We start from the raw sequence: 27,480 nt of genomic DNA, 5'->3' as shown, positions 1-27,480 counted from the left end.
TTACAGTTCTAATATTTCCATGGAAAACATTATGGATTGAAAAGTATTATCTATAACTCAACCCTAGATCTCCACATGAATAATACAAATACAGATAATATATTAATCCCTACCCACCTTGGCACACTGCTGCAGATGAATGGTCCATGTGCTGCATCACAAGATTTTAGCATGCATGCATGTGCACAAGTATGTGGTACCTGTTTGCCTTCCTGTCCCCCAGGTACTGGTTGTATGCCAAGGGGTCCTGTTTTGACTCAGCCCAGACCTTGACACATTGATGATGGTTTTGCCTTCATGATTTTTTAGCCTCATCCACCTATCTCTGTATGTACTCTGATTTAACTCAGTCACGTTTACGTATGTATGTTTAACTATCGTCTGTATGTGTATGTACTTACATATGTGAATATGTTTGTATGCGTGTGTGTGTGTGTGCTATGCACTACATCTGTTGTACCATATATGTGTACTATATATATTTACTAAGTTGTGCATGTGCATACACAGATAAATGTGTGCATATGTATGTATGTGTTGTATACATACACAAACGTCTGGGTTAAGAGTCTCCATTTTAAGAGCTCTCATGCTGTATCTTGGATACTATTTTCTGCACTCTCACACATGCACAAGGACTTATGGTGACAATTGTTGCTGTTTGTCTGAATGTTTTGTTTTGCTTCAGGTTCTACAACTTTTCTACCAAGTTAGCCTGCTCACTAGCTTACCCAGACACCCCACCTCGTCGCTGTGATTGTGAGTCATTGTCAGCCAAATGCAGATTAATTAAAGAATAATGAATATATCCCCAGATTTTGAAAGTTAATATAATTCAGGCAGCAGGTATGTTATTTCCAAACCACATTTTGAAAAATCATTTAGTTGGATGAAAAAATATATTTCATTATTTGACATTTGAGGGCGGCACAGTGGTGCAGTGGTTAGACTGTCACCTCACAGCAAGAAGGTTCTGGGTTCGAGCCCCAGTTCACTTGGTTTGTATGTTCTCCCTATGCCTGCGTGGGTCCTCTCCGGGTACTCCAGCTTCCTCCCTCAGTTAACTTGTGACTCTAAATTGCCTGTGGGCGTGAATGTGAGTGGTTGTTTGTCTGCATATGTTGGCCCTGTGATGGACTGGTGATCCGGATAGGGTGTACCCTGCCTCTCACCCAAAGTCAGCTGGGATAGGCTCCAGCCCCCCTCACGGCCCTTAATGGATAAGTGGTATAGATAATGGATGGATGGATGATTGACATGGGACTATGACTGTGAATTTGCATGTCTGTGTGTGTGTGTGTGTGTGTGTGTGTGTGTGTGTGTGTGTGTGTGTGTGTATGTATGCACTTTTCCATGCAAATGTATGCCTTCTGTATGTTACATGTATGTTACATAACTATGCTCATGTTTCTATATGTCTGCTCATATGTACACAGTCAAAAACCACAACAAAGTGGCACTCACAGTGTATCTTCCACACTCCTATACATGCACAAGTATTTATGGTAACAACCATTGCTGTTTGGAACCAAAGAAATGTTCCTGACAAATGAAAACATAACAAACCACATTTTTTCTTTATTTAAAGCAAATAAATATTCCAATTTCCTCAAACCACTGAAATCTGTGGCAAAATATTGGGAACATAAAGAGGTTTCAGAAAAATGATATGAATGACAGTATGGCAGCACACTACCAGTACCAACACAAGGGTTCTTGTCTGCAGACAGGCTGACATCATTAAAATGATTATTTCTTTCTATGCAGTTTCCAGAGCAGAAAACATCACTGAGGCTGCTAAAGTTGTTATGGTTCTGTCGACATGCATTTGCAAAGGGGATGTTGTCCTGCTGGGTACTCATATGTACATATAACATTCAAAATACACTCTGATTCCAAAAATAATTCAGTAGAATATGCAGAGGTCTTATTAGCTAGGCAACTGTGGAGAGGACGTTGCTTTTTATTCAATTCAATTTCATTTATATAGTGCCATATCATAACAAAAGTCATCTCAAGGCACTTTTCATATGGAGCAGGTCTAGACCGTACTCTTTAAAACAGGTATTTACAGAGAGAGACCCAACAAATCCCACCATGAGCAGCACTAAGCGACAGGGGCAAGGAAAAACTTCCTTTTAAGAGGCACTGACCTTGAAATTATCGCCGTTGTTGCATTTATCCTCGCCATCATCCATCATCATTTCTTATCATTTTGACATCAGCAGAGAGAATCTGGACTTCGTCAACTCCATTGCTCTTCCTGCCATCATCTCCCTTTTCAGCGTTATCTCTGTTTTCATCATTTTCACCTCCCATCATTTCCATAACAATCATCATCAATACATTAGCATCTGATCTGGCTCATGACTACCAGGTAAGAGACTGTGATGATTAACATAACATGTGGTTTGCTTTTACCTGTACATTTTGCATCCTAAATTGAGTTAAACTGACACTTACTTTAGGGAAATCAAATGGTTGCAGGTGGACTCTGAAGTAATTTGCTGGATGTGGTACGCACTGGAAAATGAAATTGAGACAGTGAGGGCTACAGATAGGTATAACATTTATAAAGATAAAAATGCTCTTCTTTCAGCCTATCAGTGTGGTCATTAATTTCATTTAACTGGTGCATATTGACTGTGTAGCCTGGGTGCTCTGATGTGTCATCAGTTCATCAGTATAATGTGCTGTGGCTCTGGTGACTTTGGTGTATCCAGCAGACTTGTGGCTTGGCAGAATGGGGACAGTGTGCTGTAAAAGTGCTGGTTTGGCTGAAGAATGAGGAGAAACTGTGTGTGGAATGAATAAAATCTCCTCTTGCTGCCATTTTTTGACTTCAGACAAACACTTGACAAGGTTTCATTACAAGGTCCAAACAGGCGGCATCAGGCTTAATGGTTATTTATTGCACTCAGTGTCCTTATGAGATGTATTTATGTGAACTCTGTGCATCATGTTACTAATGAAGATGATTTTTCAGCTGGCCTGGTTTGGTCCAAAGGACAAGTTCAAGCATTTCATAGTCTCTCCTCTACCTCTCCACAGTATTACAGCTGTCCATTAGCCTGTTTTCCTCCATAGGACGAGCTCTTTATACGCCAAGACCATTCATTTCTTCATTCATTCATTTTTCCACTGTTTTTACTTTCATCATTCCCAATCCAGACCAATCAGCAACCACTGTGTGCTTTGGGTCAAAGTTGGAATGTGTCAGTAACGGTACACCTTACTTTGCAAACTCCCTCAGACAGGAAGCAGTGGTGGATGGGTAGGTTTTAGGTTCTGTCATACAGTGATGTCATTCTAAAACAACAGCAGAGCCACAGTGTGATTTATGGACTGTAGACAGTCTAGTGTATCTGAGGGCTCATGTGCATCAACACTGAGATTCCACTGTCTTTCAGGCGCTTGGCAGCAAGTGTTTCCCACAGTTCACAGCACTTCTTGGTTGTTGACCCACTGCTTGACTTCTTTGATATTAACAACTTTCAGAAAGGCTTTCTAAAGACAAATGTAGACGCTTGTTTGGCGTGGGAGACATATGTTTTTCAGTTTGAATAGAAATAAGTATATAGCTTTTTGATACAAAAAGTTGGGGGTGCTGCAGTGGAAATCCAGTCATTCACTGTTAGGAAGACCACAGTTTACACCAGCCACCAGCTTCAGACAATGTCAGCTGCACAAAGCACAAGTTGCACTGGTGTTTAAATCTTGTTTCGGCCACATAAAATCTGCCTGCATATATACTGTGCTCGTCTGACAACATGGCAGTGGTTAAAATATTATCCAACAAAACTGTTATACATCATAAGACAGAAAATATTGAAGGCATGGCTGAGTTTCTAATTCCTCAAAGATTTAGTGATTGTACAACTAAATGAATTAAGATGAAGATGTATATACACATACAGCATACAGAAGCAGTTAACAGAGGTAGAACTTTGTCCAGGATGTGTTTTTAATTCACGTTAAGCTCAAACCTACCTCAGCATTGTATCATGATTTTTTCTGCCTTTCATTTCATTTCAAAAATCCAGTTATTATTGACGTTATTGACTTGATTATTGATCCTGCTAACCCCCGATGGATAATGAAATTAAAAGAGATTCTACTACAAATTGATCTCTGCCATGTTCTATTTGTGCTGTACTCTACAACTTAAAACAAGTTTGTGCTGTCAAGTCTAAAAACAAAGCAAACCTTACCGTCAACGCACATTCATCCTCTGTATTGTTTGTTCCAACAGGAAGGCCAGCCTCATCCTCTCCCAGTTAGACGAACTGTCCCCTTGGTGTAAGGGTCTTCTCCAGGAGCCGAAGATTGGCCTTCGCAGGATGTCTCTCAAATTCCTGTCCTGCCGGTACACTGACACCAAGGCTTTTGGGCTGAACTGGTCGGACATGGGTCAGGATGTACACAAGGCCTGTGACGAGCAGACACTCACTGTCATGTATAATGACTACGGTGAGCCCAAGGAGCTCTAAAGGTATTCTAAGGTTTCAGTTTTGATGTGCAGGAATATGGGAGATTTGTCAAACCCAACAAAGAAGCAAATAAAATGCAGGTTTTACATTTATTTCCATAAGATACATACATGCATTTATGGTGTCATAAGAAAATTCTGAATATTATTTGAGATATCATTACTCTGTTATGCTTACCACATTATTGATAAATGTATTCAAAAGTCTAATCACTTATCATTTGCAGTAATAAGTGAAGATCAATGCAAAGGTGACACATTCTGCACAATGACACAGTAAAAGCCCTCCTTGCTTAATGCCTCATCAATTCTAAATGGTCCATCTTCATTGCTGTATAGGACTGCACAATAGTAAAACATATTTTCTTTGTTACACGTCAAAAGTGTATTGACTAAAGCACCATTTCGAGTCTGAAGTAAGAAAGCAAAGAAAGGTTTAACTGTGAGGCACCTGCACATGATGGAATTGTTTACTTCCACAAAGGCTTAACATGTTGTTTAATTGAGGCTCTAGTCTCTGTATGGATATATATATTTATCATCTGCATTTAGTGTGAAACGTTCATTGTAAAGGACAAATGAATACCTCTGACCAAGCATGGCAAAATATTACATATGTAGGAGCTTTCAAGTCTTTCATCAATAAAACTTAAGGCTTCTTGGAGCACACCCCCAGCCCACAGAGCCATGGTATTTTTACAATGTGAGTTGCATGATATATACATCTCAAAATTAAAACTAGTGCACACAGGGAAAAAGGGGGGGGGGGATATAAAGTATTCTACATTATGTTTTGTGTTCAACTGTGTCATCAAATGCATATATCTTAGTGGAACCAAACATAAGAACATGCATTCTATTTCAGTTTATTTCTTTGTTGGACTAAACAATCTCAGCCATTTTTGATACTGAAAGAGAGCACTTTTTTTCTTTCTTTCTTTTTTACCCTTTGCCGCAAAACTCTAACATTTTAATTGTGTCGCTTCGATTGGAAAGTGATTTCATTTACCTTCCTCATAGTCAGTCAGTCAAATGTTAAAAGGTCAGACCTGGGACATAAAGGGTTACACATCAGCTCTTGTGTGCCTCTTTAAATCCAAAATGGATGTTAACACTATAAAAGGAAACTCTTGATGTCAAACAAGTGATCAAAAAAAAACAAAACAAAAAAAAACATAGTGATAGTGATTTTGTAGTCATCCCACAACCATCCTTCTTAGCCTTGAATCAGTGCTTTGTTTCTTTGAAAGTTTACATGAAAAATGGAACAATTTTACAGTTATTAACTCATTGTAGCTTCAGTTTCTCTGTTACATTCCAACCACTGTTAAATCTTTCAGTGGTTCACAGCTTGTGGTGCTTGTCGTCCGCATTTATCATGAACACCTACAACACACTCAGCAGCTGAACACTGGGGCTAAACCTCAGCTAACTTTTCAAGCTGTTTTTCGGTATCTGCTGCTTAAATGCATGGAGTCACATTTATACATGAAGACTTGCAGTTTTCAACTATCACCTCTCTTGTGACATATTTTAAATGAAGTCAGCCTCATGAACTAGTACTCACAAACCTGGTTTTGTTTTTTGTCATTGAGACACATTGAAACACTGATGAAGAGAAAGATATATAAGGAATTGTCAGGTAGCGACAGCAAAGCCAATATTTACAAAGTTATCCATGTTTCTATGAGAAAGGTGAGGTAGCATGTGAGCAGCTTTAGCTAAAGAGATTTACTAGAGATAAAACTATGAAGATAACAGGATGGTTGTCTGGGAGTTATTTTAGTAGTGCAGACATTCAAGATGAATCTTGTATATAACATTATCAAAGTTTTAGTGATATAACCTGAATGTAGTTCTGATAGTCTGCATTTGTAAAGGAAGCTGTTACGAAGGAGTTTGACTAAATGACAGGCATCAGAGCACGGTTCATTATGTTCACATGTTCAGTTAAACCTGCCAAAAATGATTTGACAGTATTTTATCATTTTGCAGTTTTCACATTAAACCTAATATAACCAATGAACTCTGTTAAAAGTGATCATTCTATATTGAATCTGCAAATTAACAGCATCTTAATGTTTTCAACTGGCTTCTATGTTTTAACTTCATGCAATAATGTGACCAATAATGTTTCCAGTAATACCATGTGTTTATTGTGAGTATATTTTTCACTTTTACTGGACTTAATTTGTCATGTTACTCTGTTATTTTATTACTGTGCAGTGGCCATTTTGGAGATTGATGTCAAAGAAATGCAAATGCATATTGGTTGTTGATTTTTTTTAAACAAATCCCATATGTGAATACTAAAATAAACGCTTGTAGATTTTTGTATAGGCAGCAAAGTATTTCATAAATGCATTACATTCTAGCACAGCACTGTGTTTTAATCCTGTATATAAATGTACAACAGGTGATATTTTACAACATTTACGTGTGCTTTAGTAGATACAATATTGTATTGTAATATCTGCTGTGTAGCTTAGTCTTTAAAATCAGATCAATCCACTGATTCCAGTTTTAAAGTAAAGAGCAAGAGGGTTTTCGTTTCCTTGATCTGATTGTGATTTAAAGATGCTGTTCACTGGTTTAAACTGGACTGAAGGTTTGTCATGAACTGTAAGTGATTGGCTATGATTAAATTTGATCTAACAAAATAACAAGGTAAAATAACAATCTTTTTGAATGGAACTTGACTGAATAGGAGACATCCTGAGAAAAATGTCCATCTACTATTTGCATGATATTATTCTGTCTATACTGTATGTGGCATCATAAACTTTTTCACTTCAATCTTTGCTACTTCAAAGAACAATAAAGAATATATTATGAAAAGTGACTGTACAGACATTTCTGACTGTTATTCTTAATCTCATGGACACAATAGGCTCCATCACATGTACCCAAAATATCAATTCACCAGAACAATGCTGAACCCTTTAAACACAGGGGCCCAGTTCCTGAATTGATGTGCTATAATTTGTGTGAAACATCATACGTCATGATCTTAGTAGGCGTATCCAATGAATTATTTGCTTTTTCTGCTTAACTGCAGCAGCACTTTTCAAATTGATCCCTTTTATATTACGACACAGTCAGAACAGTGCCTTGAAAAGGGGGACCAACTAGAAATAAGTCTACTGCATGGCTACATCTAATATCTTACAATCTGTAACAAAGCATTATGTTCCCAGTGACCAGATTTCAGATTTCCACAGTCCTCCAATCTCAAGTGGAAGAAAATACTTCAGAAGGTAAAGTTGGACAAAGCTGTCTTCACATTTTGCAATGCTATGATAGAAAGCTTGATTAGTTGCCAGGACACTGCACAATTGCTTTCTTTTTCCAAACTTTGTTATACTACCCCTGCAGTTTCTAAGGTCTAGTGTGTAGTAATTTATTAACGGTGAAATACAAAACATAGCACACACAGACCCTCATTAAGGGTTACTCAGTTATTCTGTCATTTCAAATTAAAAGCCACCCCATTCCCAAATACCTACATGTACATGCACAGAAATCCATACAGGTGACATCATGTGCCAGTGAACATAAATCAAATAAAATGCCAAGAAACATATTATAGGGGTCGATATAAAGTTGCTATTTATTTCATATAGAGTATAAAGTACTGTAAAATATCACAAATAACAGGATTACACTTTTATAGATACAATATTTGGATGGAGTACTTCATCATTTCTTGCTAATGGATACCAGAACCTCTCTGACATTCAAACATGCAAGCAGGAGAAAGTTGAAGTTCACAGCTGCATCTGAATACAAAGAGTTGGCTGGAATTCCCAAAAGTGTTATATTTTTGGCATATCTTCAACTGTTCACTGATTTGTGGAGCACCCCAGAATTATTTGTTTCAGTGAAAAGTCAAAGTGTTTTAAAACTGCCATTTTGACATGATAGTGTTTAGGATAGTATTCCTAAAATTACGCTAGGTATAACTTGTCTGGTGCATTTTTTTGTTGTTGTTGTTTGGTTGTTTTTTTTTTTTGTGTGTGTGTGTGTGTGTGTGTGTGTGTGTGTGTGTATGTAAATACAAGCAAAAAAAATATGACACTTTTGGCAAACGCTGTGCACATGCTGTGTGGTACAGATAAATGTTCGTATTACTGAATTTGTGATATAAATAGAGTGTTGACTTTTGTCACTAATACGTGATCTAGTAGATATGTTAGGTGAGCCAAATATATTAGTCTATACATGTTAGTCTTTACAGATATGTATCCTCTTACATTCCTAACAGCTACATGTCAGAGAGAGCTGTTTTGCAGAAGGATCTGATTCACAATGGTGAAAACTAAAGTCATTTCAGTATATGGGAGGATGTTTTTTTGGTCTGTCATGAGGACAGAAGCGCTTTGGTTTTGAGGTCATATTTCTGTGTAGCAGAAGAGATATTAGACACCTCTTTTCCTTTGTCCATTTGATTTTGACTAGTCCTCATTTGGTTTAGAGTAGCCATCAGACGAGTTAAACTGCCAATCAACAGTCAATATCAAATATGAAGAAATGTCTGTGTTTTTGCTTCATTATGATTTAAATGCGGAACTGAAATAATTCTGTGAGACAGTAATTTACCTCCTCTAACTGGATGCTACCATAAACACAGTTAGTAGCAGTAGCCCTTACTGTAAGGTCAGTGCATGTACTGAGCAGTTATCAAGCACAGCCAGTTCTTTTGGTTTCTTTATCCCAAAGCCAATCAAGTCCAGAAAAGAACTTGAATCCATTTACAACAGTGATTTGATCCAATTATGATGACTTGATTTGTACAGGAGTGGATAAACTGCCTTTTAACCCTGTTTGAACTAGACCTCAGTGTTTTCTCAGTTAGGCTCCCATTTTCACAATATCATTTTCTGCTCTTACACAAATCCAACAGTGAGGATAACCCTTAACTTCTTAACAGGAAAGGAAAACATTCTATCCACAGATGTTATTTGGCTGCACTAAACACATGAATCAAATTTTAAACCAACATGACTCATATGTGATGGTTTTTAACAGTAAGATCACTTATGATAAAATGGAAATGGACTTTTATTGTATGGAATCTGACTTCAATCGCATTCTTCACATTATAAAACGTCAAAAAATGAATATCTTTGTTTGTTTGTTGTGGTGAATATAGTCTGTGGTTTGACTGTGTTTTAACACAAGTTCAGCTTCTTTCATCCCTCCATCTTATTGCATTCCTCCTCCAGCTCCACCTCCTCCTGCTTCCAAGTGCTTGGCTTTGCTCTTATTCTCCTCAGCGTCCGGATCACGGCAAGTGCACTCATCCTGATTGCAGTCTGCCCCAAACTGAATGACCTGTCAGTAAACAAGCACAACATTCAGTGCCCCACCTCCAAAAGCCACAATAGATCTTCCAATCTGAGGCTGGATTCAAACAAAAACACACAAGGCCTGTCTGGTACAGATGTCATTTTTAACAGATAACTAAAAAACACACATTGGTTTCCCTGTTTCTGATGGTCAGAGATCAAATCTGATAAATCTGATAAAATCTCACATATATATATATATATATATATATATATATATATAATATATATATATATATATATATTTCCTGTGTAAGTAAGTGGAAGAAGAAAAGCATAGAAAAGAAGTATGAAAAGCAGCAGGGTAAAAGAAAATATTACATCAGGACTTTCAGTAAAAGTAGAGTCACTAAAAAATGCACTAGATGAGAAGGCTTCCCAGTAGGGTTGTTACATTTCAACTGTAGCAAAGAGCACAACTTTGAATGGCAAAAACAGACAATAAAAAATAAATTTGCTTGAACTGACCAGGCATCTAGTGAACAGTTTTGTGCTGAAAGGTAAGTACTGCTTAGTAACCTGAGAGTAGTCTTAGTAGACTTGTTGTATTTCCTCACAGTTTCAAAGAGAACTCCTACAGCCCCCCGGAGGCCGATAAAGAGCATGATGTCAAATGGTTCAACGTGGCCTTTGAATGGCGAGAAACCTTGAGGGTCTTAAGGAGAAGGAGGGAGGAACGCACCGCCGTGGAGGTGAACGGATGAACACATGTTAAGAATCAACAACAAGAGGCTGCCAGCTCTTGTCTAGGAAGCGAGCCATCACCACAGGTTGCAAAATAAACTCTGGTGCCCCACGAAGCAGTCTGTTGCAAGAAATGTAAACATTCGCTCCTGGAGAGAAGGAGTGAGAGGAAGATTGAGAGAAAGAAAGGGAGAGGGAGAAAGGAAAGTGGGAGGCAGAGAAAGAAAATAGGGATGACGGCAAGCAAGGCGAGAAGGAGAGTGGGAGGTAGCAGCTTGTCGGCCTTCACTGCTGATTGCACTCGCCTTTGGAGGGAGAGGGGGTTGATGGCGGGGTAATAGTTTCACTGAGGGCTCTCGACGAGCTGCAGAGGGCCTAGCTTCACTTAAAATGCCAGCAGTCCCATTTAAGACGAACTGGCGCGGCCATTAAATGTTTCCTTAACAGCTTCATCTTGATTCAGTGATGCAGTCGCATAACAACCCAAGCAATACTCCACCTCTGATGCCTTCTAACAACCTTTGGAAGGAGCAAAAGGGCTTGTTTTTGCTTCATCCACAGAAAGAAAAGCCAAGTCTTTTGGCTGTTTCTGAGTGTTTGGATTAGTTGCCTCCCTGCTGTTTACTGCAACATATTCATGAACAGAATTCATGTGAAAGAACAGGTTTCAAAGTAATGAATTCAACCTTGCAAGCAATCAAAACCAAACCTACAGTCTAGCATAAAAAATCATGTCCTTATTGTCTTCCTTCTGTTCACTCTCTGCTGCTTTTACTACTTTTCACTACTGGCCCTTTGTTGGACTAAAACACAGGCTCAAGTTAACAAATCAAAGAAAGATCGTGTTTCCATAGCTGGTGTGGCAGCTCCCATCTTTTTTTCTGGACCTTTTCCCTATTGGCCAGTGACTGAATCCCACCTGAATCATCTCTGGTATATCCCTCCTCCCTTGTCATTGCTGCAAATATCCCTGTAAATAAAACCAGTACTGCCTCAGCCCCATAAAAAAGAGGCAGTTGGCCCTGTAGGATCAATCCAGACACAAATAGATATGATTATTCAAATACTTGATGTAGTTCAGATGCAGGTGACTATTATTAGCTGGAACAGTCTCTTAAGTAGCCATGTTTCTTACAGAATAATATGGAAAAATTAACTCATATCATCATCTGTGTGTGCTTATGATTAAGTATTGAAACTGTAGCAAATTGGCATGAAACATTCCAACTCTTTTTTTCTTGAGTAGCATCCGAGAAAATCTAGTATAAAGTATAAGTGGGTTATGCTGTGTTAAAAACCTGTAATTTCCTACACCTGTATAAGTTAAGCCGCATAGAAACAGAGAGTTCTGTAAACAAACCCACCATCTACCGCTCCTTCATTACCCCCTTCTGATCCATCACTCTGCTGGAGCTGCTGCAGCAGTCAGGATGCTGACTCTCACGGCGGTTTAGTTCACTTCCTTAGAACGACCCCCGCTTGCCGAGCTGCTGTTTTACAGTGGCCGAGTAAACCGCAGACCGTCAGACACCTCGCTACTCCCACCCGTATACCCTCTACCTCCCTCTTCCCCTGTAAAAGAGCAGTTAGTGGCAATCTGGCAGCTCATTTATTATGGCAGCTACAGACTCGCTGAACTCCTTCTCCATTCAGGAAGGAGCTGCCAGTGAGTCATGGCGTGCTGCGGACATGAAGGAGACAGCCGAGGCTCGGCCAACTGTAGGCCATAGCAATTAATAGGCAGGGCCCCCTGAATGAGTGTCATGAATATGTGTTTGTACAGTAGCCAAATAGGGTATAGTAAGGGGAGGTGGGCTGAGCTAATTCCCAAATGTCCACATGGGAGAGAAGTTCTCATGAAAGCACAGAAAAATAGGAAAAAAGATGTGTTTATGTAAAAGCAGTTGAGGGAGTGAGTGGCCTGGTTTCCACCACTGGCCCAACCTGGGCTTGCTAATTATTATTCATACCATTCCTCTTAGCCACCCAATATATACAGCAATCATTTAGGGCAATTAGTGTAATGTGATACATTTGCATCTTGTAGCGAGCACGAACAAGCTATCACCAGAGAGAGTATGTTAGGACAGATAAACACAAAGATATCCAACATATTCCTCAAACTGATTAGGCCTGCAAGGGATGTTTTTCATTTTAAAGTGCAATTAGATTATAGGCCCATACTGTAGAGCTGCAATAAAAAAACGTTTCTCATCTCCAGTAAAGATGCTTTAAAATAAGTGGGTTCTTTTGGGACCATCACCAAAATAAGTGGGATTCTCACTCTCATCTGCTTAAACGTTTATAATGTAATAGGAGAAAATCCCATCAGGTATATTGTGACCATATCTAAGTGTGTTCTGATGTCCTGATCACTGACTAGTTCCTTCTGCAGTGGAGCTACAGCTTAATATGAGAGGTGAGAAAGTGTGTAGCAGTATTGGGTAGTGAAAACCTGCTTATTTACCATTTGAGTGGAAAAGCTAAAGGGTACAAGTCTCCTCTGTTGTTTTAAGTACAAATGAGGGAGACTAAATGAGCGCAGTCGTTAACAGGAGAGAGGGAAAAGTAGCAGGGATCTGTGTTTGTTTGCTTAGTAGAAATATTCTGCGTAGTGGCAAAGTGCTTGCGCCAAAAGAGACGGATTTCTACTACTGTAAACAGGAAGAATCTGGCTTTGGATCCAGCTACAGCTTTAAAGCTCCGTCTTGATTGCAAAATGCGAGCCTGAAGCATGCCAAAAAACATTTTGCCACCTTTCTAACGAAGTGGACAGAAATTCTAAGTTATATTATGTATATTATTATATTTGTGTGGTAAAAGAATACCATTGGAATTTTTGTGATGAAAAGTGATGAAACTTTATCTTTCTCTTAATGCATAATATCACAGACAGGAGGAGAAGCACTGGAAATGTCTGTTTGTGTACCTTTTTGGTGGAGAGTGTGGACGGGCAGCAGTCTCCTCCGTCATACTGGCAGTAGGCCCGGTTGTTGGTGGTGTCACACCAGCCATCTCCTCCAAAAGGCTACACACAAGTTACAAAGAAAGAAACAGTGTTATGGACCATGAAATAATTCTCCCTAAAATTATAATTTTACCCCACACAGCATGAAAGGCTGGGAAACCCAAAAGAAAAAAAAATGACTCAGCGTCTTCCCAGAATACAGATTTACAGTAAGTGGCATACATTATGATGCAATTATATTGTTCAGAACAAATATCCATGAAAACAAATCAAAATAAACACTTGCAAAAACATGCAGCATAATCTAAGTCCAATCCAAGTTGTACATCCAGTCCGTTATATGCTTACTGGCACTTTAACTCAATGCATAAGCAAGCTTAAGGGATTTATTTAGCAAGGGGTTTACATGTACTCTAAGTTCATGTGGGGTAAACTTCCCAAGCAGGCAGTAGGACTTAAAACAGCACACTGACTGCTTTCACTGTATTTCAGCAATATCCTTGAGCTAGCATTAAACTGGGTATATGCTTAAGAATTAGCATGATTTGTTTGCATATTTGGTTGATAGTATTGAAAGTTAGGCTTTACATGTATATGGTTAAATGCTACGGTAGTCAGGTAGTACGTTAGCTTAATTGTCAAGATAAATATTTGAAAATCAATCAGCATGATTTGTCTGAATATTTGTCACATGTTGAGAATTGACACAGAAGGGGAGACCAGGATCTTGGGACTACTCTACTGACCCTTTTTGAGGTGTTGGCCTGACACAGCAAAACATCACAGATATAATGGACCTGTCAGATGAACCAAATGATTTACCCACAGTAATTTACCCTGAAAGCTAGAGTAGGTAGGTAATGGTAAATGTGGCTAACTATAGTGCTTGAGAATTATGCCTGTACTGCCTGATGTTTGCCCATTTGGATGATGGTATATCATCTGTTTAAAAGTCAGAACTAGATTATGGCACAGGTTATTGCCAAAATCATTTAAGTCTACTGATAAATGACTGCATACATGAGACCTGTTGCCCAAGTAGACATGGCTTCCACTTCTGTGAGCACACAGAATAAAAATGATTTCTTTTGGCATTCCAGGACAAACAATGTGAAAAATCATACAAAGCTTAAATCGTATTCAGGTCACCTTTTATTTTAAACTAGGGCAAATAGAATAGACAGACAGATGTCATTTAATGGCTGTTCAGGTATGCTTCTCGTTACTTAGAATAACCATTAATGACAATTCCTCTGTTTTTGTAATGTTCTGGCCAGTGTGGGAGTCTTCCTGGAGAAACTGGAGTGGCACACAAATTTGTGGAATTTAAGTTACATAAAATCTCAAACACGTCATGATGAAAGTCTTTTTTAATGTTTTCGACTAAACCTTGAGGGCTTTCCTGAAGTGCCAACAATATGAATATAAGTGCTGAGTGCCAAAGATACTTTTGGCTTTCTCTGGTAGACTGATGGAGTTATTTCAAAGACTTAGGGCTCTACCTAACCTCCGCAGGAGGAAAGAACAGCTGCTGAGAAGATTTCTGCAGTTTTCTCTTCACTTCAAAGAACTCCCTACTTGACGAATCCCCTTGCCTTTCCCAACTAAACTGCCGTGGCATAAATAAATCAATTTAATCGTTCTGTTTCTGAGTAAATACTTTACCAGCAATTGTACCATATGCCTCACCAAAATTGTTGGTAGTATGTAGATCTGTATGTAAACCTCTATAATCTAAAGCAGTTATGCATAATACAGACTTGCTTGGCCTCACGTCAAGTTCTATTTGAATTTCATCTCCATTCTACATGCACATCTTTCCTTGCTTAAAATTTGCAGGTCAGGGCTCATATTGAGGTTAATTAGTATTTACATTTCCTTACTCTCAACAGCAAGCACAGACTGCACAGATCCGTTAAGAGTATTAAACCAGCAAGAGTTGGCTGTGCACCTTAGTCTCTTGTGGGTAATTAAAAGGTCAGCTGGTTCGTGTATTTATTCCTTTATTCTGTAACTCCCTTCAAATCACTGCAAAAGAGACATACAAAGCAGCAGCAGCCAACCCAACACCTTACTAACATAAATATTCCTCCTCTTAGCACTGGCTATTTCTAGGCGAGCATGAGTTGTCATCAGCACCTGCCAAGCTCTTCTTCAGAACATTCTAAAATACATATATGAATTCTAGTGAACACTCTTCTGTCAAGAAGTAATATATTTATGTTTTACATCCTACCAAGTATCTGTATCATTCTTTTAATAGCAGACATTTTATCATTCCCCCTCCTTCACCTAGTTCACCCCTCTTGCCAGAGCTTGCTAAAAGCACTTAGGGGGAGTGTGAGGTTAGCCCTCTTCTCTTCTGTTTGTGACTCAAAGTGTTCTTCCTTTTGATAGGAAAGACAGTTCAGGGAACTCAAGGTCTGTGTGTGTGTGTGTGTGTGTGTGTGTGTGTGTGTGTATTGATGGTAGATGTAGTTTGGGTCTGGTGTTGTAAAGCCTAATCCACTATAGAGTGCCAGGTATGGGATATAAGTCATAATACCTGCTGCATTATTGGCTATTTTTACTTGCTCATAAGAAAAGTGATAACTAAAGCTAAAGCTCACTGTAGATATAACGTGTACGTGTGCTACAGCAGAATAGAAATACAGATCCCTTTTAAAAACCCAGTTTATGTGCAGTCAGCCTGTAATCCAACATATGCCACATAGCAAGAGGGCTCTGGGTTTGAGCCCCAGATCACCTGGGGATTTTCTGTGTGGAGTTTGCATGTTCTCTCATGTGCCTGTGTGGGTTCTCTCCAGGTACTCTGGCTTCCTCCCACAGTCCAAAGACATGCAGGTTAAGTTAATTGGTGACTCTAAATTACCCGTAAGTGTGAATGTGAGTGTGAATGATTGTCTGTATGTGTTGGCCCTGCGATGGACTGGCAATCTGTGCAGGGTAGCTAATGAATGAGTGAATGAATAAAACTGAGCTACCTTCGAGCTGTCATAGAAACTGAAGATAAAAATGGAGAGAGCAAATGCCCTGGATCCCAATCTGATCCAGAATCTGTGAGACCTGCCTAATATTGTGTAGATGCCATCAAAGCAGCAGGGCATGGACACAGGACCCTGCTGCTAATAACAGCAGGTGTTTTCAAACAGTCAGCAAACAGTCAGCCTGTGTGAGCCAGAACTTAATGTTGTGACAGTTCTGAATCAAATACAGTCTCTTGTCTATATTCAGCCTCATGTGGAATTGTTTTATAAACTTTATTATCCCTAATCCTCAATGTGAAACTTATTGTTACTTGTTTCATTCTGGAGAGCGACTATTCAGCACTCCTATGATGTGATCAAGGGATTAGCACAGCCTCTACCAACCAAATGGTTTAAATAGATCCTCTTCGCCTAAATGCCTCATATGAAGTGATGCATGAGTCAATGTGTTTAATTGGCTTGCTGTTACATACCTATTACATTCTTTGTCCTTACTTGTGCAGGAAACATTTTAATTATGCTGTGAAAACTAAGAAACTTCTAGGAGACAAAGTAGACATTCTGTCAGTGGTGTAACTCTTGTTTTGAGCTTGAAAGTTGATTTTCAATATAGTTGAAAAAAGTTGTAGTTTAAAATTACAGAACACAGTCTCAGCCTGACAGTGATTCAGGGGCTGTCGGTTCAGGGCATCAGTACAATGCCTGACTTGTACAATGAGTGTCAACCTGGTTTTAAGAAAGAAAGGAAAGAGAGGCACACTAAGAGAAAGAGAGTGAAAGTGAGAGAAAGAAAGGTAGCAATGGCATCTGGATGAGATCTGGCATGGCGCATATGCAGCACATGTGGTCTGGTATAATTTACAGTGTTGTCATGGTGGAGCGGGTTATAAGCAACTGTTTTGCCTAGCAACATTCACGGGAAGGTGGAAGGGGAAAATGTAGTGCTGGCAGGTAGGAAGAATATTTTAATACCGTGAGACATCAACAGTTTATGTGTTCCATCAGTAGTTCCAGCCTTTTCTGAACCCAAAGGATCAAAGCCAAATAAAAGCTATCTGGGTTTATGATTTTAGATGATTTACTGTCACTGCTAAAATATTACTGACCTGAGATGGATGTTAAATTGCAAATTAAACCAGCTTTCATTTATGATCAAACTGCGGAGCACACGAAATATTATCAAATTGAACAAACCCAAAAGTCTGAAGTCGTGCTACAGCGGCCCCTAGGGGCTGCAATGTTTACCATATATAAAATACAGAGGTGCGCAAAAAACATATTGACCATTTTTCTTACAATCACTATTTCAGTAGTGGTGATGAATAATGGGACATTTATCTTAAGGGTGATGCTAGAGGACCATGAGGAATTTTTACCCCTGAAAGCCTAAATATGATCAGGAAATGTTACTGTAATCTGTCAATTACTTTTGATATTTCTTGTGAACAGAATAGAATTCTTGAGTGTGAACATTCTTTCTTGACCTTGGAGATTGTTGTTTGACAAAATAATCAGAACTGAAGGTCCACTATCTATCTTTCTTCTTTTCTTTTTCTGGAGATCTCAACATAATCTCACAGCCTTCAACACGTGGATGGAATTTGCTCAGTTATCACAGAGATGGTTATCCAAAGCAGTCTTTGAGGCAGTTACGATGTCCTATCATGTGACCAGTTCCGTACCCACTCTAGATTTATTTAATGACAATTGCACCATTCCCATGACGACTGGGCAAATTCATTTGTTAATGAAGACTGTGAGATGCAGAAAAACACTCTGGCCAAAAGCTAGTAAGTAAACCTTGCATTACGATTAATTTGTCAAATTAAAATTCATCCTTGAGGACCACTAATATCAGCAGATTATTTCACAGAAACTCAAGTTGGATCTAATATATTGTCATAAACTAAAGTATTGGTAAAGAGGAAATTTTGATTGGACAGAAGTGCTTTGTAAATATTCAACATTTACTGTAACACTACATCTATCTCATCCTGTGTTAAGTATAAACCCACCTTTAGTCTTTGGTATATTATCATGAATCAAAGTTGTAGTAAAGGGGATTTGTCATATGCAAGATATACCTGTACTGTCATCTTTCATAATTGAGTTTTCATATAATGAGTTACATTATACTTGGCAGACTCTCTTAATTTTATTTCAAACCTATTAACAAACAGTACCACTCTACAATAACAATAATATTACCTGCTACCACAGCATATCACATGTCTGAGTAAAAAATATACAGTTGTGGTACAAAACTAAACAATTACACTTTACCACTAAAAGTATCCAGCTGTTGTCTCCAATAAAATCAAATCTATTTTTGTTGCAAATGCATATAAATTCACCAGAAATTTGACCTTGTTACCTTGTCACTAAACAGAAAGCTTTATCCCGCTGCCTTTGTAAAAGAGTATCACTCACTAGGTAGACTGTTTTCAAACTAGGCAGAAAGATTTAAAAGCAATGTGTCAGCCTGAATGATTAATAGAAATCTAACATAATCCAGTGATTAATTTATTTCCTTTTATCAGATAATCCATTAGTCTTGGCAGGCATAACAAGATTTGGCAATGCCAGGATCCCTAGAAAAAAAGTTTCTTTGGACAGATTTGAAAGGGATTCTTGTAAAGTTTTAAGTGTGAGAACATCAATTTCTGCCTGAGGTTTGTCATCATGAAATGTGAAGCACATTGCACACTGGCTCTGGTATCTTGAGTAGTGATGACAACAGGGATACAGCATGTTTTGCTTCATGTTTAATATTGTTGGAAAAGTCTGGCTAGGGCATTAAATTTAATGTGGTTATGCCCAGAAATGGTGTAATTGTTTTAAGGATTAAGTATTCCCTATCTCAATGTTAATAAAATATCTTTGATAATAACAGGACAAAGGCCAAACTGAGATTCTCCTGACCTCAGGGCTTTGAAAGCACATACTAGACATGTTATGTAAGAACAGATTATACTTACAATTAATGTTTGTGAAAAAGAGGGAAACAGTTGGGGCTCAATTGCACTGTGTGATACAAATGCATTGTCAACTTGAATAGATACTCAATGACAACAATATATCACGAAAGCTACCAAATGTATGGTCTACCAAGGTACATGTAGCCCTAACCACTATATTGACTGGATTCTTTCATTTCTATGCTCTTATTTTTGGGAATTTATATTTTGTTGACTTGTGGTAGGTCAGTGCTTGGACACTGACCGGGCACAACAGAGGGTGCTGTTTCTTGCTCTAGCAGTGGCTCATGAGTCACAAAAAAGTGACCCATGTGTGATTTCTGGTCTGGCATGCATGAGGTGGTATGCTGATCATGGTTAGTGATCAGCAAATGACTACTTTATATTTGTCTAGATGATCATGAACAGTAACTTTGTATTTCCAGCTTACCTGCAATACACAATAACTTATGAGTGGAGGTACATGCTAGTAATTATTCCTTTTCATTTTTAAATTGCTTTTGGATTATGTCCAAGGCCAGACCTGCTACAGGTCAAAAAATCTTCTTAAGCCCTGCTGCTTAAACATGAGATATGTGACATACCAAAGGAGATACTTCTACCTCAGGCACTCTCAGCTGCAGTTAATAATTTTACAGTTCTTGGCCAGATACATTGTCCGTCATGACTAAAATAGACTTTCACCCAGTTTCAAAACCTGGGCGAGACTGATATCTGGATGGAAGAGTAGTTTCCTGTTGTGTTAGCCTTCAAAAGATGTTTCATGGATCTGCAGAAAGCAGATCAGAAGAAAAAAAAAAACACTCCTGTGCTTGATGCAGCACTGTTTGGCTGTTTCGACTCTTACCTCACATGACTGGATGCAATGGATGTTTTGAGGGTCAGGGTACCACTTCATCATCCCTGTACAGACTATGCTCTGGAAAACAAAGCACATAAGGGCAACGGTTGAGCAACACAGTCTATGTTTGTCGTGGAAAACAACATTAAAGTAGGACCACCTGAGGCGAACCACTGATATAAAGTGAGAATCCATAGATTAGTATGATTTAATTAATTTTGATATCTTTACACTGAATGTAATATGAGTCGTCCAGTTTCTGAGAGATCCTTTCATAATCAGAAATGGACCTTATGGTGAGATTATTTTGCTAATTGCTGTTTCCTAGGTCAGAAAGAACTTTCAGTCTTAAATTCTAAGCTAATAAAACAGTGGTTAGCACTGTCACCTCACAGCAAGAAGACTCAGGGCATTTCTGTTTGTATGTCCTCCATGTGCCTGCTTGGGTTCTCTCCAGGTGCTCCAGCTTCCTCCCACAGTCCAAAGACATTCACTCACACTCTAAACTGCCCATAGGTGTGAATGTGAGTGTGAATGGTTGTTTGTCTGTATATGTTGACCCTGCAATGGACTGGTGATCTGTGTAGGGTGTTCCCTGCCTCTTGTGCAGTGTCAGCTGGGATAGGCTCCAGCCCCGCTGTGACCCTTAAGGACAAGTGTATAGATAATGTTTTTTTTTTTGTTGAGACTAAAATGTCCATACTTTAAATTAACTAAATACTAACTAAAAATAAAAGAAGAGATGAAGATGATTAAATATAACTAAAACTAACATGAACTTTTGATCTCAGGAGGAAGATTAAGACTAATGAAATACACTCCTAGTGTTAAGAGTGATTACAGTTACAGACACAATCCATTATTGGCTTACCTTACAATGAATGTTATATAAAAATGAACAAGACCACATCTTGCACTTATTCTGTGCAGATATCTGTTGATTTCAAGGACATGCGCAGTACATTATGATAATTTCAAGCTTTTGCTGCCTTTCTGCTGTTTGTTATGCACCAAAACCTTGAGATGGGAGAAAAATGATAGATTTATACAACTTAAGTGGATTCAAAACTCAACATTTTGTAAAATCTGGGTGAGGCTGTGGTCTTCTGTCATTTATTTGACCCTGGGAATTTACAAGGTGGTTAGCTGATAGCTGATTGACTAACAAATATGGACAGAGAAAGTGGATCCTCCCCTGTGATTTCCTGCGCAGCCTGACCCAGCGAGGGAGACCTGATTCTGAAGTATTTGAGATAACACAATGCCTCGAACTCACAAGGCACTGTCAGAGATATGGCGCAAGTAACCAGACCTCCATCCAACTATTTGACCTTGGCAAGGGTAGATCAACTGGCTGGCTGGCTAACTGACCACCCAAAAGTAAGGTCGAAACTGGAGCAGTGTGATCGAAAGCGTTAACGTAGAAGCGATTCCTGAGATATGATATTGGGTAACGTGACCCACCTATAAAGCAAAGCAACAGTGCTCTAACTCAGACCCAGAATCTGGCATTCCTACAAGTTTGTTCATGGTGACTTGTGTATACTGTGTGTGAGAGATGTGTATTTCCTAAAAGGCTTGACGTCAACTGGAACCTTTACTCTTGCTATCTGCCTGTGATTTCCAGTAATGCAGAAACACTTGAATGATAACGAACACACTCACATACACATGAGGTGGATTTTGTTGTGTGATAGTGTGTGATTAGCTGGTGCAGCTGGGGATTAAAAATGTTTTCCTAGAAAACTCTAAAAGATACTGTCTTGCCAGTGATTCAGTCAAATATCTGATATGAAACACATTTGCACACATCATGGTGGGTTCAAAAATCTTAGCATGCAGCTTGACTGACTTACTCAGAATTTTGAAGCCCATTTGATCATTTCTATTGAAAAACAAAGTGGTAGTTAGGTTTTGTTTACTAGTCTATTAAATCACCACTTCAATGTGAACCGAGTTGTAGCTTGTACAGACAATGTGGCATCTCCATCTCCATCCTAAGAAAATTAAATCTGAATCCAAGAAAAAAAAAAAGGATCTTTATTAGACATAGCTGCCATTTATTTCACCCCACTGGATGATTTTACAGAGGATTTGATCATTATAGTCATGTGGTAATCATTTTTGTCCACTACACTAATAGCTATTAGGGAGACATGGGTATATTGGAATGCATTGTGCTGTAGCAGTAGTTAATTTCGATATAAGCTAAATCAAGAGCCAAAAGTCATCATCTCTTTCCATCTAACCTGTCACACACCATTAGCTCAAAACCAGAGGTTTTCAAACTGTGAGGCATGTCTCCCATGGTAGCATGGAGCAACAGATGTGAGGCATGAGTTGCAATTTGCATCAAAAATCGTACTCCTTCCCTGAGCCGTAACAAATTTGAACACATAGACATGATACGCCTATTTTGAAATTTAGTGACTTGCTGAAGATATTATTATTTCTGATGTCCATCATATATATATAAATGTCCAAAAACCTTCTTAGAAATCATTAAAAAGATGCTCCTTATAACACCAGAATGTGCCTGATTATCTCCGAATCATTTGAGACAAATAATAATAATGAAAGAGACAAGATCCATTTTGCAGTGCAGTGTCAGACCTGTAAGACCCAGACAGTATAGTACAAACCCTGTTATTATATATGGCAACAGTCCCACAGATTAATTGTCTTTGTTTTAAACTGTGAATGAACTTCGCTTTGTGCTTATCAGTAAAGGTGAGTCAGTCTGGAGCAGTAGCTCAGTTTTCTCCATGCTGTTGTTCAGCCTACCAGATGTTTGGATGCATTATTCATTCTAATGGATGTTTTTGTGTAAAAATCGCAGCACTGTTTGTCAACGGATCTCCTTTCACAGCGCCCTGAACTGGTCGCATGGCAGCAAGTGAGCAAAACAATAACTGTTTTATAAAACCTGCCAAGAGTTTCCAAATGGTAGCAGAACCACAATCCCTTTCTCAGTTGTGGTTATTCAAACCAATCAAGCTATCTCATTTTTACATCATGCTTCACCATGCAACATGAAACAGTTCAGAAACAGGTGCAACCAGTTCTGCAAGCTGATATGTACAGTGCAACAATCCATCTCTAAGCTCTGAATTTTATTTAACTGGATCAAGTGGACATTACTTAGAAGCACATAACAATCTTAATATATCTGATAAATGTTTGTGAATATTGTATAAGTGTGTGACAAATATGGATTTAATATGGTTTAAAAACTGCTACTTTAAATAGTAGATACTGTGAATTTAAAAATATCCAGTATCAGCAGACGGTCAACGGTCAAGTCAAAAAAGCTAAAATGACAAGGATCTGATGGCAGTGGCAACATAACTGGTGTAACTGTAGTATTCCCCTTGGCTGGCTTCTATTTTTACTGTTCAGGTTGTGGAATGGAGATGAGTTGTTTTGTTTAAATTCTGCTTATTAACAAAACTGTTTACAAATTACATTTTGGTAAAATTGCATTATGCACACATATTACTAGAATTTACTTAGATTATATTCACATAGATTATATTGTTTTTGACTTATTTAGTGTTTGATAAGTAATGGCACAGAACAGAATAGAAATGAGGTTACCTTGCATGAACTCAAAAAGAATCATTGGAGAAAAAACACAGTGAAGTAACCTGACTCTCCTCCTCACCTGGACTTTTGTGGGCAGTATCCAGTGCTTTAAAGAGTCAGCTGTAGTGCCATTGGGCAGAACCACAGGGTCACGCAGATCCATGTCCAGAGCCACAATGCATGTTGGGTAGCAAACAGCACCTGCAAGTACAAAGAAGAAAAAAATACACATCAAATCATACTTACCTCTAACCTTGATTAACATCTGTTGAATTTATTCATGTACAAACACCGAGGAAAAAACAGACCACATAATGTCAGACCACACTGTCATCTGTGGTCTGGACTCTTGGCAACCAACACTATGAGGGGAGCATGTGTGTGTGCTGCAAGTCTAGGTTCAAGTTCTAATGAGTCTTGACAAACTCTCTACAGCTGTTAAAAATGCTATTTTTCGTCTACCCACCAGTCTAAGATGTTATTATTTCCTATTCCATTTTATGCTGCCAATAACACTGCTACTATAACATTTAATGTTCAACAAACATTAAATGCGTAAATACCAAGTGCTTAAGCATGCAGTGTAGTGATTCAATTTAACACCTGGCTCTCAAATACAGAAAAATGGTCCAAAACCTGTTGTCATACTATAATAAGTTAAGCAGAGTTGATGTTTTCTGTATATTTGCATTGGGTTAGTACTCTGTATTTATAGTACAACACACTCAGAAAGCCAGATTTTTTTATTTGCACACAACAGACAGTCATGGATATGTGTACCAGATGAAATAGCGTTATGGTTTAACTAGCCAGTTACACTTAATTATCACCATCAGTGTTTGGTATCTGTACCCTAATTTATTCTGTCATACTCAATATACTGCACTTGAATCTTGGCCAGATTTAAGTGTTTTATATGGTGTGAGTTGGCTAGTGACTCAAATCTAAATCAAAGACTATGCATAGAAAATGGGGAATGGTGGGGAATGGGTGTGAGAGGAAGAGAAAAATATAAGTGTTGACAAAAAGATGCTATACTGTCATAATTGTTTTGTCTGTTCAGTCAAGTGTGTAACAAGTCAAGCCAAAAACCAGCAAGCTACTGTGTATGGCTTTATTTTGTTTGACAGAAGGAAGCAAATGTAATCAGGAATGTTTATTTGATGGATTAAACTCTCTGAAAGACGGTTATGCTCACCGACATCCATCTCCTTGGTCACAGCTGTACTCTACAGAGTTGAGATCAGGAGGAGCAGAGCAGGATCCCTGGAGCCCAGAGCACATGGTGAAATCTGCTGTCCATTTACCATCCTTAGTGCAGCGAATCTCACTCTGTAAACAAACACAGATTTTAAAATTCACTGTGGTCATAAAGGAACTCTGTGTGGTCCACACCTTTGCTGCACTGTCTCTTCACAACTTCATAAGAAAATATTCAGGAAATCATTTGCTCTGTTGGTTTAGATGAAACCATAATTTGGCTATTAATGTTTAAGAGCTTTTGTCTCATACTTTTTTTAACACACATAGTAAATGTGGCTACAATAGGTGCCAGAAATTCAAAGCATCATTCTCCAGGAGCTTCATAAATATATTATATCATAGAACTGGTTTGAACTTGTTGTCCATACTTTGGGAACAAGGTGGAAGCACATATTCTTCATCCTTCCAATTTCAGCCATTGCAGAAGTCCCCTCACATTTGAATGCATGGATAGTGCTGAATTATCCTAAAAATGAGTCCTCTTTAAAACACAGCAGCAGTGCAACAGCATGTAAATGACAAGTCGTCAGTGATGGCGTGACTACAGCTAAAACCACAACTACTGTTCACAAAGTTTTTGTGGTGCCTGTTGTTTTAGAAGGAATGGCTGTAGCACATGATGTCTGACATGAATCAAAATTTGATGAAGAACTATCTGAATTTAGAGCAGCTCTGTAGTGCATTTATTGTAATATTGTCTACATTTTATGGGCAGGAATATTGGTCTCTATAGTTTAACTCACTGCAATGTGAGGATTAATGTTTCTTTACATTGTGATCAAGATTATTAGCACCCAGCACAGAGGACCTGAGTGCCTCAGTCTGTAAAGCTTTGATTTCACCAGGAGAATAGAAAACTGCTGAACTTACATTTTCTGTTGCATCAGAGCACTGCAGGGTGCAGAGGGTGTCATAGTACAGGCTGTTGGTGCAGGTGTACATGCCCTGGAATACGTCAGGTAGGGCTGGACAGGATATTGGCTCACAACGGGTTTCCTCCCACTGTCCTCCTTCAAGGCACTCCAACTTTAAGTACTTCCTAGTGACACCAAGAGCAAATGAATACATCTCTAAGAGATCATAATTCTAGGAAATACAACCTTTGTCAGCGTGTAAACCATAGCCAAGTTCTTGGTCACTCTGATCTTTTGAACTAGCCCTGCTCACATTGTGTATTGTCCTATTTTAATTTTACTTAGTGTACAACGTTCAAAATTCCATGACAAAAACAAACAGACTTGGGGTGCACAGAGCACTCCCCATTCTATTAGAAAAAAAGATCTCCAGTGCAGTGTATGTAGTGTGTAAATGTAGCAGTATGTGTTATAAATTTACATGGGTACATGTGTCAAAGGTAAAAGTAAAAAGCCTGTTTAAAGCTCTTTAATAGCTGCTGCTGTTCACTTTCACATGTTGGACTAATAAAGTATCAGGGGTTGTTAAAATGTTTACACACGTTTGAGAAAGCGTAACTCATAAAGATACCCAGGTGTAAATGGATCTTTACATAGTTTTTCACTGTATTCGATGGAAATGTAATGTAATACATAGCTATAAAATATGTATATTTACCAGTCTTATATGATACTAAAACTCAGCTTGTTAGACAATTGATACACTGCATTTTAAAGACAATACAGAATATATACATGCAGAATATTATCTACTCCAGAGGTGTGTCTCCTCCTAGTAAACCCTCATCTCAACAGCATGTGAACTGTGTTCAGTAATGAGCAGTTACCTAATGAATACAACTGGAAAAGTAATGATGAGGCCCTGTTAGCAGCGGTACATATTTTATTGGACGCTAATGTCAGCTTGTTCCAAAACAGAATGTTGATGATGAACCAACTGTACCCATTGATATTTAAATCTTGGCCTTTTGGGTTTGGGTGTTCATGCAGGGGAGGCATGCATGATAAATCACTGCCATTTACTTTAGTTTTGTTGTTCTTGAAGTTTTTTATGTCATTATACATTAAAAGAAACAATATGCCTGAAATAGTTTATCTCATTTTAAATTCAAGGTGTCAGTCACAACACAGAGTCCACTGGAAAAAAATGAAGCAAATATGAGTGATGCTAGTATAACTCCATCCATTATCTATACTGCTTATCCGTTAAGGGTCGTAGGCGAGAGGCAAGGTACACCCTGTATGGATCGCCAGTCCATCGCAGGGCCAACATATAGAGACAAACAACCACTCACACTCACATTCACACCTACAGCCAATTTAGAGTTACCAATTAACCTAAGGTGCATGTCTATGGATTGTGGGAGGAAGCTGGAGTACCCAGAGACAGGGAGAACATGCAAACTCCACACAGAAAAGCCCC

At 38.6% G+C, this 27,480-nt stretch overlaps 2 protein-coding genes across 6 annotated transcripts in view; one reads left to right on the top strand and one right to left on the bottom strand.

The window, feature by feature from the left end:
- astn1 (astrotactin 1) overlaps positions 1-7,332 on the top strand; it is a 342,836-nt gene extending 335,504 nt beyond the window's left edge. For all 5 annotated transcript variants that reach the window (XM_018695889.2, XM_018695888.2, XM_018695887.2 and 2 more), the window contains one exon: positions 4,253-7,332. In XM_018695889.2, coding sequence (XP_018551405.1) covers positions 4,253-4,490 — 238 coding nt within the window. In that variant the 3' untranslated portion in view covers positions 4,491-7,332. The remainder of the gene's footprint in view (positions 1-4,252) is intronic.
- A 740-nt stretch (positions 7,333-8,072) lies between these two features.
- The window catches only part of pappa2 (pappalysin 2), a 67,446-nt gene continuing 48,038 nt past the window's right edge, over positions 8,073-27,480 (bottom strand). Inside the window, 6 exon segments of the mRNA XM_018695897.2 lie at positions 8,073-9,823; positions 13,451-13,549; positions 20,302-20,373; positions 23,960-24,081; positions 25,083-25,212; positions 26,014-26,182. Of these exon segments, the coding sequence (XP_018551413.1) occupies positions 9,695-9,823; positions 13,451-13,549; positions 20,302-20,373; positions 23,960-24,081; positions 25,083-25,212; positions 26,014-26,182 (721 nt within the window). The 3' untranslated portion in view covers positions 8,073-9,694.

Source organism: Lates calcarifer, linkage group LG4, assembly GCF_001640805.2.
Source record: "Lates calcarifer isolate ASB-BC8 linkage group LG4, TLL_Latcal_v3, whole genome shotgun sequence".
Classification (NCBI taxonomy): Eukaryota; Metazoa; Chordata; class Actinopteri; family Centropomidae; genus Lates; species Lates calcarifer.
The sequence above is the reverse complement of the archived record's forward strand: the minus strand, read 5'-3'. Positions and strand labels throughout refer to the sequence as shown.